This window comes from Aphis gossypii, chromosome 2 (assembly GCF_020184175.1).
Source record: "Aphis gossypii isolate Hap1 chromosome 2, ASM2018417v2, whole genome shotgun sequence".
Taxonomy (NCBI): Eukaryota; Metazoa; Arthropoda; class Insecta; order Hemiptera; family Aphididae; genus Aphis; species Aphis gossypii.
In genome coordinates this window covers 75,982,585-76,001,483 of record NC_065531.1, presented here as the reverse complement: position 1 = coordinate 76,001,483, position 18,899 = coordinate 75,982,585, and the positions used below count along the sequence as shown (strand labels likewise).

Genomic DNA, 18,899 nt, shown 5'->3' with positions numbered 1-18,899 from the left:
GTACGAAAAATGATACTGATCAGACGAGGTTCATCAATAGTTTATATATATTTCCAAAGATATTTTTTAATAAACTCGTATATTTACTTATTGATTTATTATTATATGCAGAAAAAACTACATTTTAAAATTATAATGAACATCAATTAAATGAATACGTTATTGCTTTACGCAATGATATTCAAAAATATAACTTGAAATCAATTAATAACAATAAATTATAAATTATAACCATAACACATATAATATTATAGTATATTTATATATTTATATGAATAATTAAGTTATTAATATTTAAACTGTTAAGTAATAGTATGCATGTTTAATACATAATTCCAAAATTACGTCAACTTTGATTGAGACTACATTTTTTCATAAGCGCAGACTAATGAGAGAACACATAGTTTCTGCTCATACTTTGGCATTTTTAAAATAGTTCTAATTGCTGCATGCCATGTATAAATTCAAAAAAAGACTTATTTCTGTTGAACCTTCACAAGTTCTCTAGGTGTATAGGTGTATAACTATACATATTATGATATAATTTTGGTTTCATTGTACTACTTATAGACATTTTCAACTTTTTTTGGTAGGGTTTTAAATTTATTTGTGATGAAATGTATTTTACTTACCTAGTTAAAACAATGAACATTTCATAATTAAAGTTTTTCTTAAAACAAAAAAATATTTAACAAAAAAACTTATATAGACGATACATGACTGGTATTTGAAATTTCGAAACTTATCAAAATCTTGATTAAAGAATTTTATGTGATTCAAAAAAATATTACAATCATAAAAAACACAGGTTTTTTAAAACCAATACATTCATCGCGCAACTCAAAACCAAAAAAAAATATATATACTGTTATTATTATTTGAGTTTTACAGTAGGTATACATGATCACTAAATCTAAAATTATAAAATGTATTTTATGGCTTTTTCAAAGTGCCTATCTCTTTTATAGGTTAATACGTACCTAGTTAACAATGGCTAAGTGACTAAATATTTTTTTAAATATTAATATAATATAATTATTTAAGGACGTATTATACTTCTACATATTTATATATTTATCATGATACACTTAGGTTGTAATGGCCATTATTACACACAATATATTTCTGAAACTAGTTTCTTATATGGCATTAATAAATTTGTGGTTAAAAGAAACCCCTTCTGGGTCTGGTTTTAGGACTTCATCTAATGCGTTAAGTATGTTTTTTCTTTGAGTTCCTCCAAGTATTTTGATGTTCTCTTAAAAGGTGTCTTAGCGTTATTATGACTTAAGGTATCGTAAAGTGTGAGACATTCTTGATCATTAGACACAGTAAGTCATTCTAGTATGCCCATTTCATAGTTTATTTATAGTAATATTTTCTTTATATTTATAAGTTTAGAAATAATGGTATATTATAAGCTTTCCAAAGATTTTAATTTAAACAATGTTAAAAAAAAATAATTTTTTAACGAACATTGACCTAATGTTTTATAATGTATCTAATAATAATTTTAGTTTGTAAAAACTAATCACATATTTTTTTCTGTTTTTACAGGTAAATATATTGTTGCAGTCATACGGGTAATAAATTCTAGAAACCAATTCAGAGTGCAGTAGTTCAATTTGTTTTAAATTATCTAGTTAATAGTATTTACTTTGTAATTTAACTATTTATTTTTTTTGTAAAATGTACATGATTTAACTTAATTTTAACTTAAATATAACTCTTAATAATTGTAAAAAATAAACTGTGAACATCATTTTAAATAATACTATTAATTTATTAGTTAAAATAAAATTAACAAAATATATATTTAGAATATTATGCAATTGTAAATATTGATATAATTAAGCCACGCAGTATAGTTTTAAAAATAAAATAAATGTACTTACCATATTTTATTTAAGTACATGTTATTCAACAATTTCTATGAAATTTATCCTAACAAATTATATTATATATTATTAAAATGTATTTATATAATTTTAAAACGGATTGGTATATGGGTATTTATTTGATCTTGTCTCAGTTCACTCACCTTGTACAATAATGCATTGTGTTGATATTTTAAATTTGAATAGTAAAACAAAGATCATTGAGTTCAAAGAACGAATTTAAGGACAAAAATTAAATATTGTCCTTTTTTTAAACTGTTGGTGTGAATAATTTATAATTACTAAGGATCAGTATACACATGTTACATAATGTATTTTATATATTTCAACGATAATTAAGATATGGTTGTAAGGTATTAATAATTAACAGCATTTTAAGATTTTAAATTTGACAAAATAAAATTCAACAAAATTACATTAAGAACAAGATTTACTTATTTATTTATTTTAGTATTAATATATTATATATGAGTATTTTATTCCAAAACTAACCATATCTATTATATTCCAAAATAAATTCTTCATCCACAGTTAAAATATATATAAATATTCAAATTCGAAGCCTGTTGAGTTTGTAAGTGGGTCAATGAATAAATTGGTTGTAAAATATAAGGTTTTTTTATGTTTTGATTATCCCGTTTTGGGGAAAAATAATACACTTTTCAAGTTTGAGATTGATTTCTGGTGATTTAGTTTGTGGATAAATTCCTTTACTTTTTTTAATGATTGAGAAGAATCAAATAAAAATATTATCATAACCTACTTGAAAAAATTCAATCATTCATGATAAATGAAGCAACATTCTTATCATTAAATTATATTATAAGAAAATTTAAGCTAATATTAAAGCTAATAACAGAAAACTGGTTCTTCTTAAGTCAAATTTGGTTTTTTCATGTTCAAACATAATTTATATTTTTTTTATTAATATTCAAACAAACCGTCTAGGTCTGTTTTAAATTGTTTTAAAATGTAAAATTTAGTTTATTTGGAATTAATAATTATTATATAAATATAATAATAATATAAGCAAATACCTTATTTTTGAGAGAAAGAAACATGAATAACAGCTTTACATTTTTATTCACCTTAAACCTTCATTTTTTTAAAAAAACTTATTGTTATAGATTAATGTATGCAAACTTATAAATATGAATCAAATCACTTTGATATTGACTAGTGTATAAAGAGATTATTCAAAATGTATATTTTCATAGAGTTAATGATTATCGAAAGGTTCCAAAGGCCATAGGTATGTTCCTTACCTCAAAAACTAATTTTATTTAGGATCTTGAACCTTCCTATATACTTTTATAACTTTATAAAGCATAAACAGAGTGCATGTGATCATGTGTTATCCTTAAATAATCTCATTTAAGACTATCACTGAAATTGTTTTTTGTTTTATACATTTAAACCGAAATGCCAAGAAATATATTATGTACTCAACGAATGATCAACATTTAATGCTATCATACGATAAAAAGGAAACCACCTGATGAAATTAAGTGTAAACAATATCTTACTGATCATAATCGATATCTGGCAATAAGTAAAAAAAATCACAAACATAAATACAAGGACACTCAAATAACCCGGAACAGAGATAAAGAATATATTCGCATATAATATAATAATTTATAATAATTTTAACTCAAATAAATTATCCTACAGATTGTAGAGTTTATTTTAAAAGATTTTCAAAACAATCAACAAATTTCATGTGATATTTATATGCGACATCTAAAAAAATATCTTCACATTATAAGAAAAATAAATATATTTGATATAAAGCGTAAGTAGGAATAAATATGAATCACTAATATAAAAATGTATAGCTCACTAAATAAACCTTTGATATTATTAATATAATATTATAAATGAATAATATTTAAAATTGTACCTACACAATTATCACTTAAACATGGATTATTAACGGTTTCACTAATAAAGTAACTGTATTTTTATCTAAGTAATAAAAATATTTTTAAAAACTTTTAAAGTAACTATTAAAATTTTACAATACAGTATTTATTTACACACTACCTAATTATCATGAAAAAATTGATTATCTTATCAAAGATCACGAATACTTAGTGTTAAATGTTAAATTACTTAAATATATTTTAATTGTTTAGGTACCACTTGAAAAATAAATATAACACAGTTATTAGTTCAGTAGTATTATATTAAAAATTGTTTAGACTTTTATAAGATGCTAAAAATTGTATTATTTAATGGTAATATTATAATATTATATTAGATATTACTGCATTTTACATTTATTCATTGATTGGAGCATCCAGAGTGATTAATTTCTTCTTCTTCTTCTTCTTGATTTCCATATTCGTTATAATTCTACAAGACATTAAATAACTCTTAATAAAATCCATTTTAGATGAATTTTAAATTATGGTTTAAATACATACCAAATTGTGCTCAAATTGATTTGATTCCAACTTTTGTGTCTTTAAAAAAAAAATTGATCATTAGGTTAAAACACGATTAATACAATATTAGTATAATATATTATGAAAAGATCAAAATAATATTATTTACCACTTGATTCATTTGTTTTTTACCACCAGAAACGGAAGTAGAAGACGATGAATATTTCAATTGTTTTATTTCCTAAATAAAATAAACAGTTAGATTTATATGATTTATTTATATATTAACTTATCTATTAACATAATAACATTTTATATTCTTCCATGTTTAGTGTAATATGTAATGTATACAATATTTATGTAAATTTTTTCAAATTAAAATATATATACAAAAATTGTCCATGCGGGAGCTAATTTTTTTTTAAATAGTAAGAATAATACAAATAATGACAGTTATGACTAAAAATGTTTTATACATTTATATCATATTATTATTGCTTTATGAATCAATAAATAAAAACAAAAAAATTTTGCCTAAAACTATTATTATTTTTTTTTTTTATTAATAGTTTTTTATTTAAATAAAATGCAAGTATTGGAAATTTAAAAATGTATGCCATTTAAAAATACTTAGTAGATTTTCTATCAGAAATAATCCTTAAAATATTCGATTAAATAATTTTTTCTACTTCAGATTGTGATAACAGACACAAAAAAACATCAACGAATATAATATACATTCTAAAATTAGAAGCTAAATTTCAAAAATTTGCCTGTATAAATATTTTATTTTTCGAATTTATGATATTAAGTAGAAGTCTTGTTATAACTTAAAAATAACTATTGAAACCTCCTATTTAAATTTATAGCTTTTCCACATAGATATTATGTAGAACGATATGGGATACCTTTGGGGCATACTATATTTATGTATATTCACTTTGTATGATTAATTTATTGCTTGTTTATGAATGTTAGTCTAATTATTCTTACTACAATAAATATCTAAGTGTTAAATTCAAACAAAGTAAATGCATGTATAATATATTTCAGACATTGAATGATATAATGGTAATTTATGAACATGTACCATAAATTATGATGCACTTTATAGTGGCTCACTTGATTATGTATTTTTTAAATACGATTCTGTTTCTTTTTTAAACATTTTCATGTATAACTTATAAATTATAAATGCGTTTCCACAAATCCCAATAAAAATGTTAATTAATTATCATTTTATTTTTTTACATTGTTTAAAATAAATAATAATAGTTTTTAATTTTTATTTTGAATTCCGAAATTATAAATAATGTATTCAAGCTATGTTAATAAATTATGGTCCACAAATATTGTAATTTACCGCATTTCCCATTGCATTTTCACCTCCTTGGTTGTACAATGCAGACGACGTAGATTGATCATTTACCTATAATAATTAAAAATCATGGTTTAAAACAAAAAGAACATACGATACCGACATTTTAATAACAAAGTGTCCTTGTATTTATTTTTATTTTTTACGTAAATTTAATTCTATTGTAATTACCACAGTGTTTCTTGATTCTCCACGTGCAGAATTTGAGTTCATGATGTTACGTTGATTATAACCCTGTACATACAATATGAAGTAATAAAATAAAAAATAAACAAATATTAAACCATTTTATTTTTAAATTCGTATACCTATAGCTATAAGTAATAAATACTAATAAATAACTATATATATATATATGTATATAATATTTATATAATATTTGAATAAACTATTTGCTTTTAGATATTTTATATTATTTATTCAGTAAGTATAATGATATTACTTACTGATGATGAAGTCGATGATATACTTTCTTGTTTCATCTAAAAATAAGAACATAAACAAATTTAAAATAAGAAAAAACAGAATTAATGTGTATTGTTAATATTTTTTCAGTATTTACCATTCCCATTGATCCTGACAATTCTTCATCTACTTCTGATTCAGAACTAATACGTTTTAACCCCTAAAAATAATACAATATTAATTGGATAGTAAATAAAATAATATAGTATACAATTGTTTTGTTTAATTTAACTTGTAATTTTAAATTCCTTTATGAAATCATTGTAATTAACATATTTCGAGTAAATTTTTAAAGCTAACAATATATTATAACCTAAGTAAAATACTTAAATAATTTGATATTTTTTACCGATTGGTTAATTTCATTTGTACCACATCCATAACGAGTTGATTTAGATGAAGAATTCACGTCTCTATTAAACTGAACAATTAAAATATTGTTATTTACTAAAAATATTACCATGTAATATTGAATTCATTTAATGTGAATTATATTAATATTCACCATCGTTTCATTATCTTGTTCTTTAATATCTGACTCAGAATAATCATAACGTTGATTGTTCTAAAAATGTAAATTAGAATTATCTTTAATAAAATTGTAATTAAAATTAGGTTAGGTTAAATATACTTTTAATAACACGAAAATGCAATAATTATTTTATTATATTATATTATCTATAATAAATAAAATAAACATACATATTAAAGTTGTTTTAAAAATGTGAAACAAACAATAAAATATTAAATTTATTAATTATGTTTACCGATTTTTTTATTCCCTCGTTACCACTTCCATAACACGTTACTGAAGATGACGATTTGTTATTTTCTTTATTCTAAAATAAATTAAAAAAATTATTATAACTGAGTTGAAGTAATATAAAATTAATAAATTATTCACCGTCGTTTGCCTAATTTCATTGTTTACTTCCGATTCATACGCACTATATTGGTTACTCTAAAAACATAAATAACCTATTATTCCATAACTCATATATGTTAATATGTATAATATTGTATATGTAGACATATAGGTCATTAAAAATGCCTTCTTTTAAAATTAATTTATATTATATAATATTGTACTATTATTAACTAAATTTACGTTTTATAATTAAATTTAAATAAATCATAAGTTTGTAAAAAAAAAAGTATTGGAAGTAAATATTGGATTATCAAGTATTAATTACCTACCGATTTGTTTAATTCATTTTTACCACTTCCACAATGTGATAATGAAGATGAAGATTCGTCTATTTCATTTAACTGAATTAATAAAATGTTGTGGTTAAAATATAATATTTTAAGTATAGTTGTTAATGTACGAGTATATTGTATTAATATTCACCATCGTTTCATTGTCTTGTTCACCGATCTCTGACTCAGAATAATTAATTTGTTGATGGTTCTAAAAATATATGTATAAGAAATAAATATATTAATAACTAAACAGTAATTAAAACGATGTATGTATTCTATACTTTGAATGATATATTCTACAAAAACGTTAACCAAAAATGTATATTTCATATTTATAATTCATAAACAAACATAGAACATAATTAATAATTACCATAATTTCACTGTTTTCTAAGTCAGTTTGCAAATTGGAGTAACTTCGGCTACCACTCTAAAAAATATAGGTATCGTGAAAATAAGAAATATACATAAAATACTATTACTAATAATCCAAATTATTGTTTATAGATTTAAAAAAAATATATTTTAAAAAGTATTAAGTTGGCTATTAATTTATTTTTGATTAATAAAATAACAAAATATTATATTACTTATTGATTTTTTGGTCCCATATTTACAAAAAAATACAAAAACAGATACATAAACGTAATAATAATTTAATTAATTTCATAAAATATTTTACCTTCATTTCACCATTTTCATTAATTGAATTAGAACTATTGCACTGTTAAACATAAAAAAATAATAATAACTAATACATCAATACATAATAAACAATTTTTATGTACTTCATATTCATCAATATATATAATTATATTATATTGATGCTACATAATATTTTATAAAAAGTTACCTCACCATCCCGGGTTTTATCGTTTGTTTTTGAATCAGAGCATTTTTGTTTCTTACCCTAAACAATAAACATGTATTACATAAAAAAGGAATATTATGCAATGATACTTTCTTTTTAAATATTATATAATTAGAATCATATGCAATAATTGTAATAATTATCTTACCGAATCTTTCTTATTCATTTTATCAGTTTCACTAAATGATGAGCTAGATGAAGATTTATTTTTTTCTGTTTTCTAAACAAATACATATTTAATATTTAAACATGAATATTATATATGTTTGTACTACATAATGTTTTATAGGAATATTTACCTTAACATCGCAGGTTTCTCCTTTTGTTTTTGAATCAGAGCAATTATATTTCTTATCCTATACATAATGTATAGGTACATAAAAACATAATTAATAGTATGCAATGATAGTTTATTAAAGTATTATATATTTGGAATTAAATACATTGTAATGATTATCTCACCAAATCTTTCTTATCCTTTTTATCAGTTTCAGTGCAAGATGAGCCAGATGAAGATTTCTTTTTTTCTTTTTTCTAAATAACTCACAATTAATATTATATATTATTACTTAATACTAATTTTAAAAAATATTTACCTTTTCTTCACGGCTTTCTTCATTTGTTTTCGAATCAAAGCATGTACATTGCTTGCCCTTAACATATTATATTACATAAAAACAATATAAAATAAAATGATTTACATTACAACATGAATATTATAGATATTGTATTGATGCTACATAGTACATAATATTTTATAAAATATGTACCTCATTATCACGGTTTTCTCCTTTAGTTTTTGAATCGGAGCATTTACATTTCTTATTCTAAACATGTGTTACATAAAAACAGTATTGAATGTAAAGATTTAAATTACAACAACAAAAATTAAACAACCATAATTCATCAAAATATTATAATATATTTATAATTAGTAATGATGTAATGGTTGTTTTACCGAATCTTTCTTATCCTTTTTATCATTTTCACTAGATGATGAGTTCGATGAAGATTTCTTTTTTTCTTTTTTCTAAATACATTAATATTTAATATTTAATATTATATATTACATAATAATAATTTCAAAAAATATTTACCTTTTCTTCACTGCTTTCTTCATTTGTTTTCGAATCAAAACATTTACATTTCTTATCCTAATCATTTAGCACATAATAAAAATAGTTAATTGACACTTAAATAATATTTTAAAGAATGTACATTACAACGTATTATAATATATATATATTGATGCCATATAATATTTTATAAAATATTTACCTTATCATCACGGTTTTCTCCTTTTGTTTTTGAATCAGAGCATTTACATTTCTTATTCTAAACATGTATTACATAAAAACAATATTAAATGTAAAGATTTAAATTACAACAACAAAAATTAAACAACCATAATTCATCAAAATGACAAAATATTCTAATATATTTATAATTATTAATGATGTAATGATTGTTTTACCGAATCTTTCTTATTCTTTTTATCAGTTTCATTTGATGAAGAGCTAGATGAAGATTTCTTTTTTTCTTTTTTCTAAATAAATACAAATTTAATATTACAATATGAATACAATATATTTTATGAAAAATTTACCTCAACTTCACGAGTTTTAACATTTGTTTTTGAATCAGAGCATTTACATTTCTTACCCAAAACACGTAACACAAAAAAAAAATAGTTAATAAATACTTAAATAATAATATTTAAAAAATTTAAATTAAAACATGAATGTTATAATATATATTTTGATACTACTTAATATTTTATAAAATATTTACCTCATCATCACGGTTTTCTGCTTTTGTTTTTGAATCGGAGCATTTACATTTCTTATCCTAAACATATATTACATACAAAGAATATTAGATAAAATGATTTACATTTCAATAATAATATTATACAATGATAATTTATTAAAACATTATATATATAGTATTATTATACTTTTATAGTATTATGATTATCCTACCGAATCTTTCTTATCCTTTTTATCAGTCTCACTAGATGATGAGTTAGATGAAGATTTCTTTTTTTCTTTTTTCTAAATAAATAAATATTTAATATTACATATTACAATTATAATATTTTGAAAATATTTACCTTTTCTTCGCTGTTTTCTCCATTTGTTTTCGAATCAAAACATTTACATTTCTTGTCCTTAACATATATTACATAAAAACAATATAAAATAAAATGATTTACATTACAACATGGAGATTATAGATGTTGTGTTAATGCTACATAATATTTTATAAAATATGTACCTCATCATCACGGTTTTCTCCTTTAGTTTTTGAATCGGAGCATTTACATTTCTTATCCTAAACATATATTACATACAAACAATATTAGATAAAATGATTTACATTTCAATAATAATATTATACAATGATAATTTATTAAAGTATTATATATTTAGTATTATACCTGTACAGTATAATGATTATCTTACCGAATCTTTCTTATCCTTTTTATCAGTTTTACTGGATGATGAATTAGATGAAGATTTCTTTTTTTCTTTTTTCTAAATAAATTTATATTTAATATTATATATTACATAATAATAATTTTTAAAAATATTTACCTTTTCTTCACTGCTTTCTTCATTTGTTTTCGAATCAAAACATTTACATTTCTTATCCTAATCATTCAGCACATAATAAAAATAGTTAATTGACACTTAAATAATATTTTAATAAATGTATATTATAGCGTATTATAATATATATATATTGATGCCTTATAATATTTTATAAAATATTTACCTTATCATCACGGTCTTCTCCTTTTGTTTTTGAATCAGAGCATTTACATTTCTTGTCCTTAACATATATTACATAAAAACAATATAAAATAAAATGATTTACATTACAACATGGATATTATAGATGTTGTGTTAATGCTACATAATATTTTATAAAATATGTACCTCATCATCACGGTTTTCTCCTTTAGTTTTTGAATCGGAGCATTTACATTTCTTATCCTAAACATATATTACATACAAACAATATTAGATAAAATGATTTACATTTCAATAATAATATTATACAATGATAATTTATTAAAGTATTATATATTTAGTATTATACCTGTACAGTATAATGATTATCTTACCGAATCTTTCTTATCCTTTTTATCAGTTTTACTGGATGATGAATTAGATGAAGATTTCTTTTTTTCTTTTTTCTAAATAAATTTATATTTAATATTATATATTACATAATAATAATTTTTAAAAATATTTACCTTTTCTTCACTGCTTTCTTCATTTGTTTTCGAATCAAAACATTTACATTTCTTATCCTAATCATTCAGCACATAATAAAAATAGTTAATTGACACTTAAATAATATTTTAATAAATGTATATTATAGCGTATTATAATATATATATATTGATGCCTTATAATATTTTATAAAATATTTACCTTATCATCACGGTCTTCTCCTTTTGTTTTTGAATCAGAGCATTTACATTTCTTGTCCTTAACATATATTACATAAAAACAATATAAAATAAAATGATTTACATTACAACATGGATATTATAGATGTTGTGTTAATGCTACATAATATTTTATAAAATATGTACCTCATCATCACGGTTTTCTCCTTTAGTTTTTGAATCGGAGCATTTACATTTCTTATCCTAAACGTATATTACATACAAACAATATTAGATAAAATGATTTACATTTCAATAATAATATTATACAATGATAATTTATTAAAGTATTATATTATATATTTAGTATTATACCTGTACAGTATAATGATTATCTTACCGAATCTTTCTTATCCTTTTTATCAGTTTTACTGGATGATGAATTAGATGAAGATTTCTTTTTTTCTTTTTTCTAAATAAATTTATATTTAATATTATATATTACATAATAATAATTTTAAAAAATATTTACCTTTTCTTCACTGCTTTCTTCATTTGTTTTCGAATCAAAACATTTACATTTCTTATCCTAATCATTCAGCACATAATAAAAATAGTTAATATTGACACTTAAATAATATTTTAAAGAATGTATATTATAACGTATTATAATATATATATATTGATGCCATATAATATTTTATAAAATATTTACCTTATCATCACGGTTTTCTCCTTTTGTTTTTGAATCAGAGCATTTACATTTCTTATTCTAAACATGTATTACATAAAAACAATATTAAATGTAAAGATTTAAATTACAACAACAAAAATTAAACAATCAAAATTCATCAAAATATTATAGGTAATATATTTATAATTATTAATGATGTAATGATTGTTTTACCGAATCTTTCTTATCCTTTTTATCAGTTTCGTTTGATGAAGAGCTAGATGAAGATTTCTTTTTTTCTTTTTTCTAAATAAATACAAATTTAATATTACAATGTGAATACAATGTTTTTTATAAAAAATTTACCTCAACATCACGAGTTTTAACATTCGTTTTTGAATCAGAGCATTTACATTTCTTACCCAAAACACGTAACACAAAAAAAAATAGTTAATAAATACTTCAATAATAATATTTAAAAAATGTAAATTAAAACATGAATGTTATAATATATATATTGATATATATTTAAAAAAATAAATATATAAAATGTATGTTTTATATATATTTTTAATATTTTATAAAATATTTACCTCATCATCACGGTTTTCTCCTTTTGATTTTGAATCAGAGCATTTACATTTCTTCTCCTAAAAATATGTTACATAATAACAATATTAAATTAAATTAATTGTATTACAACATAAATATGATCTAATGATAATTTGTCAAAGTATTATAATATATTTAATTTTTTTACATTGTAATGATTTTCTTACCGAATCTTTCTTATCCTTTTTATCAGTTTCACTGAATGATGAGCAAGATGAAGATTTCTTTTTTTCTTTTTTCTAATTAATACACATTTAATATTATTTATATGTTTATTATATAATAGTATTTTTTGAAATAATTTACCTTTTCTTCACAATTTTCTTCATTTGTTTTTGAATCAAAGCATTTACATTCCTTACCCTAGACATGTATTATATAAAAACAACATTAAACCAAATGGTTTAAATTAAAACATGAATCTTATACAATGATGATTTGTAAAGTAGTATATATTAGAATTAAATAATTATGTACAATGTAATTATTATCTTACCGAATCTTTCTTAACACTTTCATCAGTTTCACTGGCTGATGAGTAACATGAATAATTATGTTCTTCTTTTTTCTAAACAAATTCATGTTTAATATTTAAATATATTTATTTATAAATACTAAATAATATTTTATGAAAATATTTACCTCAACTTCTCGGGTTTCTACATTTGTATTTGATTCATAACAATCATTTATCTTACCCTTAACACAAAGAATATAATAAAAAAGTTAATTGTTTACATGATAAAAATAAATTCGAAATCAGTGTATTGTACATTGGTCTCCAAACTACAGTCTGCAGATCGGATGCAGCCCGTGAACAAGTTTTTAACCAGTCCCCATATTGGACGATGAATAATTTAAAAATATGTTTAATACCTAAAGTCGCATTATATAATAACAGATACGATTTACTTACATAATTACATCGTTTAACTAATGGTGATACAGATTTTGGATTGAAACCTTGATCTTCAAAATCCATGGGTTTCGTAGTTTTTTTGTTAATATCTCCTATCATATCTCGTTTAACTAATAATGATTCGGATTTTGGATTGAAACCTTGATATTCAAAATCCATGGGTTTCGTAGTTTTTTTGGTAATATCTTCCATCATATCTCGTTTAACTAATGGTGATACGGATTTTGATTTGAAACCTTGATCTTCAAAATTCATGGGTTTTGTAGATTTTTTGGTAATATCTTCTATCATATCTCGTTTCATCAAATTTTTCTGTCTAATAAGGTTTGTCGCTATACGATCAGGTGACATTATTAGATTATCCCTTTTCTCTAAATTTCTATAAAAACCATCAACTCTAAACAAATCTAATCCATAAGCCACCTACACAAAAACACAAAATTGAAAGCTGAATATTAATAAATAGTTTAATGTATCAGTATTATATCATTATTTAATATTTATATTTATTATATTATACAGAATAAAACTAAACTTTATTAAAATAATTAAAGATTTAATGTTATTAGAAATACATACATTAAAAATGTTTGGTTGAAAAATATAAAATACCAAAACATTCATGAAGTTATCCTTCTGATATCTAACTAAAAAACAATTTACTAATATTATGGTTTTTTGAAGATTTATTTTATAATTAAGATATAATAATTGATCTAAAACATCAATATCAATTCGAATATTTGTATTAATTATTTTATAAAATATATCATTAATATATATAATATTTAAACATAATACAAAAAAACGATTCTGATAATAATTATTTTTAATTTAGTTATAACTCAAAATATTGCTTTTATAAAATATGTTATTATTTAAATACTTTTATATTATATACATACATATAATTTATTAAATTGATATTATTTTTAAAAAAAAATGGATATATATTATATATATTTAAACACGCTTTTAGCTGAATAGTAACTAATTAAAACAATATTTTTGTGGTGAAGATTTATTTTGCAAATATTATTTTAATTTATATAGTTTGATTTTTCTAATAAACTTAATTACATCATACAATCTATTACGATGACAATTATCTCCACTTAATATTGCGAATTACTAGATTTATTTGCTGCGGTATCTATACTGAATTTTTATCGAAATGTTTGCAAGTGCTTTTGAATTTAGACATTTTGTGAATATACCTACAATTGACAGATACGGAACTCCACAAGTTTTTGATAATGAAACCTAATGTTTTAAAGCTATCATAAGAAATGTATCTTGAGATGTATAGTATGTTTATTAAACCTTAAAAGATATCATAGTAGGTACTATTCTTATCTTCTTTTATCTATTTCATTCATTATTATGTGTTAGATTTTTAAATTTTATTTCACATTTTTTACCATTCATTTACTATAATCGATCTTTTTTAATGTTATTTCTCAGCATTCTATACGTGATTTCAACCAGATAATCATACTAACTAATGAGTATTTTTTCGAATAATAATTTTTGTTTATTACTTATATAATATATTCTAGCTTATAAGATATTATTAAATTCACTTGACGTAATAAAAAATCATGCGTACTCGTATTTTATAGATATTGCATTTTATTTTTTGTTCATAACTTAATTTAAATAACTATTAAAATGTTAAATCATTCAATTAATTACTAAGTATGTAGTATTAGTTAATATTTAATAATGATAAAATAATTACTAATAACAAATAATAGAAAGGCGCGTATTTAAAATCACATAAAAATGGAATTGTGTTTAAATAACATATTATATCACATATAGCTGTATACAGTTTTTGTTAAACTATTTTGTATTAAAATAATTTTAACACATCATTTTTTTTACTCCTCACAATACTATGTCATGGTGCGTAACATCAAGAATTAAAAGACGAACCCTTTTCACCAAATATATAACTATAACAGTCATCGTTAAATAAACAATGCAAACTATTCAACTTGCAAAAACTTTTGAAATAATTATTTTCATTGAAGTTGTATTATTTTGTAATGTATCATATTTAATGCAAAATTGTTATCTATAGAGGAGGTTTTAGCAATCTATTTGAATTTTACAGAATAGCTTTAATGATGACTTTAAATAAGTTTCTTGAATACACATTAATTTATAAATTACAAATTAAAAGATAATATTCTTCAATCGATCGCTGAAATTTAAATAATGTAGCTCGTTAATCTTTTTTTGAAGTACCAAATTTATAGAAAAATTATCTGTATAAAAATATTTTAAATTAAATTTTAAAATTTAGTATAGCGTACACATAAAAATATATATATATATATTATAATTGTATATTTTCTGACATATAATAAATACTATATCTATTGCATTTAGAAACAGATGTTAACTATATATTATAATTTGTAATGTTTATTTCTTATCTTTTTTTAAAATTTTTGTTTCACATATGATATTATTGCTTTATAGATGAAAAATCCTTAAACTAACTTTGTGAAGAAGAGTTAAAGTAGTAATGTATGGATACAACATTATTGGATAATTCAAGAAAAAATACTTAAAGTATAATGCATTATTTATTTATTACTAATTCTTAAATTAATATTTAAAAAAGTAAGCCATTTAGTTTCTGGATATATATTCATTTAAATGTATATATATTATATATATATATATATGTTATCTCAAAAAAAAAAAAAAAATGAATAAAAATCTTAAAACAGTTACGCAATGTATTATTTCAAACTTATTTTCTACGAGAAACACAGAAGCAATTTTCTGTTCAAACATTATTTCTAGTTAAAAAAAAAAAAAAATTGTATAATGTAGAAAAATAAACTAATTAAGTATGTAGTAAAAAAATATATTATTGTAAAGAATATGACCTGTTAAAACTTACCAAATTTAGTCTTGATATAATACTAACAGATTTATCTAAAATTAGTTATTTTTTTTATTATATCAATATAAATTCAACTTTCATAATATTATTATAATTAGTTAGTTTTATTAACTACAGTAGTACCGTTACTATACTGAGATATGTTACTAATAATAATTTTAACTATAACACTCTCTATATAATATTATACTTACGCTTAAACTGATAGTTAAAATCAAAAAAACCGCACGTTCACTCATTTTGTATTATGGTCAGATTGAAATGAAATATAATTTATCAAAATATATAATACCACTGTGGCTTAACCACTGAGTGTCGAAACTGCGAGGTCTGTGGTCTTTTATACACAAAAACAATTAGCCACAGGTGATATTAAACATATTATTTTGTTTTGCTTAATTAAATAGTTTTTTTTTTTGTTACTTTACATCATACTTGATTGGTATTTTTTCTGTGTAAATATAACTAAAACCAACAAAATTTGAGTACACGTCAAATTTGTAATTATTATTATATGTGTATATACTATATTATATACACATATTACATTTTTAATTTAATAAAAATGTATTATTTAATTTGAAGGATTGTTATAACATGTATTTGATCAAAAATAAATATAATAATATATATTATATGAATCACGAAAATAGTGTGTTTTTTCAATTTTAGTTCATTCTAATAAAAAAAATAATAATAATAATAAAAATAAAAATAGTAAAGAATTGTAGAAATAATTTTTAAACTATATTTTAACACACAATGCAATTAATCGTCTTACTACTTTTATTTAATAATAACAAGTGATATTATTATTTATTAATATTATAAACTCCAAAAATGTATGAAGTAGCGTTTTTGGTCTGTTGAAGGTTGAACGAAATATTTAAACTTAACCTAAATGCTGAAATATGCATGTAGGTTATAACTACTATCCCGTACTACAGCTAATAACATTAGGTAATAACTAGTCATATAATAACTGCATAATAGATATTCATCCTTCAATATTCAATGAATATTTACTTTTATAACCTAAATAAAGATCAGTTATCATATCTGATTCAAGCAAAATTATCCCGTAAAGATATCCCAGCAAGATGATACAAAACAAAATAATTTGAAGAAAAACATTTATTACAAACTAAATTAATTAGAATTTTCAGACTGAGAGCAAAAGGGTTCGGTCACCCATTGAATATTCAATTAAACTCTATACCCGTGACACCTTTTGCATTTAGTAGTTTTGTCCGGCTTATAAATAAAAATGTATATGGAAAATTAACTGCAGACTCCGCTAAAAGTATTTTTGGTTAATACTCTTAATACAAACTGCAGCTATTTTATTTATTTATTTATTAAACAAAGAATATATTATACGTCATGTCAAACCACAAATGAAAGAATATTTATATATTATTATTTATAAATGTACCGAGAAGTATAACTTTGACGTATATATACATACAATGATTTTGTATATATAATTTATTAATAATTACTGGTTTTGCGTTTTAAAATTTCCGAATACATTATACAGATATCGTTTGATTATTTAGAAACTAGTGGGGAATTGGGATACAAATATAGGTATCACAAAACGTAAAGTTTTGAAGGTTATTATTTAGATCAAAAGGGTTTAGACTCTAGAGCTCAACCGAGGGGGTTATACAAAATGCACCAGTCGGGTAATAACAAAATCGATCCAAACGAGACACGAGGGTTTTCCTCTGACCCAGTAAATTCAGAGGAATTTGAATGAACAACGTTACGTGTACAAACCAAGCGTATTATATGTATTTATACGTGTGTAGGTACAGTTACACACATCCTTATCCATTGTTGAGCGATCGGAGGCGACGAAACCCATGAAACATGTACGTTCAAATAATAAACGAGAAAAGAAGTAATACGATGTATTATACAGTGATAGACGTTAAACACATGCGGATATTATATCGATGGATTTTTCTTTATATCTAAAATTCTCGACTACATTACTGACTATACATATATATATATATTAAAACAGCTTCGATGCGCAACAAGGTTATACATTCCACCTACCAGCAAAAACGAAACTAAATAATATGCTGACGATTGCATATTATTTTCATACGCGTTTGTGACGTTTATGGTATCTTCAATTTCCGATCATTTTTATCGT

At 21.7% G+C, this 18,899-nt stretch overlaps 2 protein-coding genes across 54 annotated transcripts in view; one reads left to right on the top strand and one right to left on the bottom strand.

Moving 5' to 3' along the window:
* Window positions 1-18,899, top strand: part of LOC114132690 (acetylcholine receptor subunit alpha-type acr-16-like) — a 198,802-nt gene that overhangs the window by 88,272 nt on the left and 91,631 nt on the right. The gene's annotated exons all lie outside the window — the stretch shown is intronic.
* LOC114132687 (dentin sialophosphoprotein-like) lies at window positions 4,066-17,060 on the bottom strand. 50 transcript variants are annotated; one of them, XM_050200920.1, is made up of 50 exons: window positions 16,927-17,060; window positions 13,807-14,232; window positions 13,533-13,589; window positions 13,387-13,458; window positions 13,197-13,253; window positions 13,058-13,129; window positions 12,872-12,928; window positions 12,645-12,695; window positions 12,513-12,584; window positions 12,321-12,377; window positions 12,138-12,194; window positions 12,006-12,077; window positions 11,813-11,869; window positions 11,649-11,705; window positions 11,468-11,524; window positions 11,336-11,407; window positions 11,148-11,204; window positions 10,984-11,040; window positions 10,803-10,859; window positions 10,671-10,742; window positions 10,483-10,539; window positions 10,319-10,375; window positions 10,188-10,259; window positions 9,997-10,053; window positions 9,812-9,862; window positions 9,680-9,751; window positions 9,484-9,540; window positions 9,303-9,359; window positions 9,164-9,235; window positions 8,976-9,032; window positions 8,802-8,858; window positions 8,668-8,739; window positions 8,505-8,561; window positions 8,354-8,425; window positions 8,188-8,244; window positions 8,017-8,058; window positions 7,708-7,764; window positions 7,483-7,542; window positions 7,329-7,400; window positions 7,036-7,092; window positions 6,899-6,970; window positions 6,637-6,696; window positions 6,481-6,552; window positions 6,229-6,291; window positions 6,113-6,148; window positions 5,838-5,900; window positions 5,652-5,717; window positions 4,458-4,529; window positions 4,328-4,366; window positions 4,066-4,256 (listed from the first exon to the last, which is right to left on the bottom strand). In XM_050200920.1, the coding sequence occupies exons 1-50, from the start codon at window positions 16,969-16,971 to the stop codon at window positions 4,185-4,187; spliced, it is 3,408 nt and encodes a 1,135-aa protein (XP_050056877.1). In that variant the 5' UTR covers window positions 16,972-17,060; the 3' UTR covers window positions 4,066-4,184. The 50 variants fall into 50 exon arrangements, with proteins under 50 accessions (XP_050056877.1, XP_050056878.1, XP_050056879.1 ...); XM_050200921.1 differs by having other exon boundaries at window positions 9,812-9,856; XM_050200922.1 differs by lacking the exon at window positions 10,984-11,040.

What these genes read in the sequence shown, in the direction of transcription:
- LOC114132687 (XM_050200920.1), bottom strand. Translation starts at nt 16,971, where the DNA reads ATGAGTGAACGTGCGGTTTTTTTGATTTTAACTATCAGTTTAAGC. An exon ending in AAAAGGATAAGAAAGATTCG is followed by an intron (nt 11,870 to 12,005) that starts GTAAGATAATCA and finishes ATATACGTTTAG; the next exon opens with GATAAGAAATGTAAATGCTC. An exon ending in AAAAACAAATGAATCAAGTG is followed by an intron (nt 4,367 to 4,457) that starts GTAAATAATATT and finishes TTTTTTTTAAAG; the next exon opens with ACACAAAAGTTGGAATCAAA.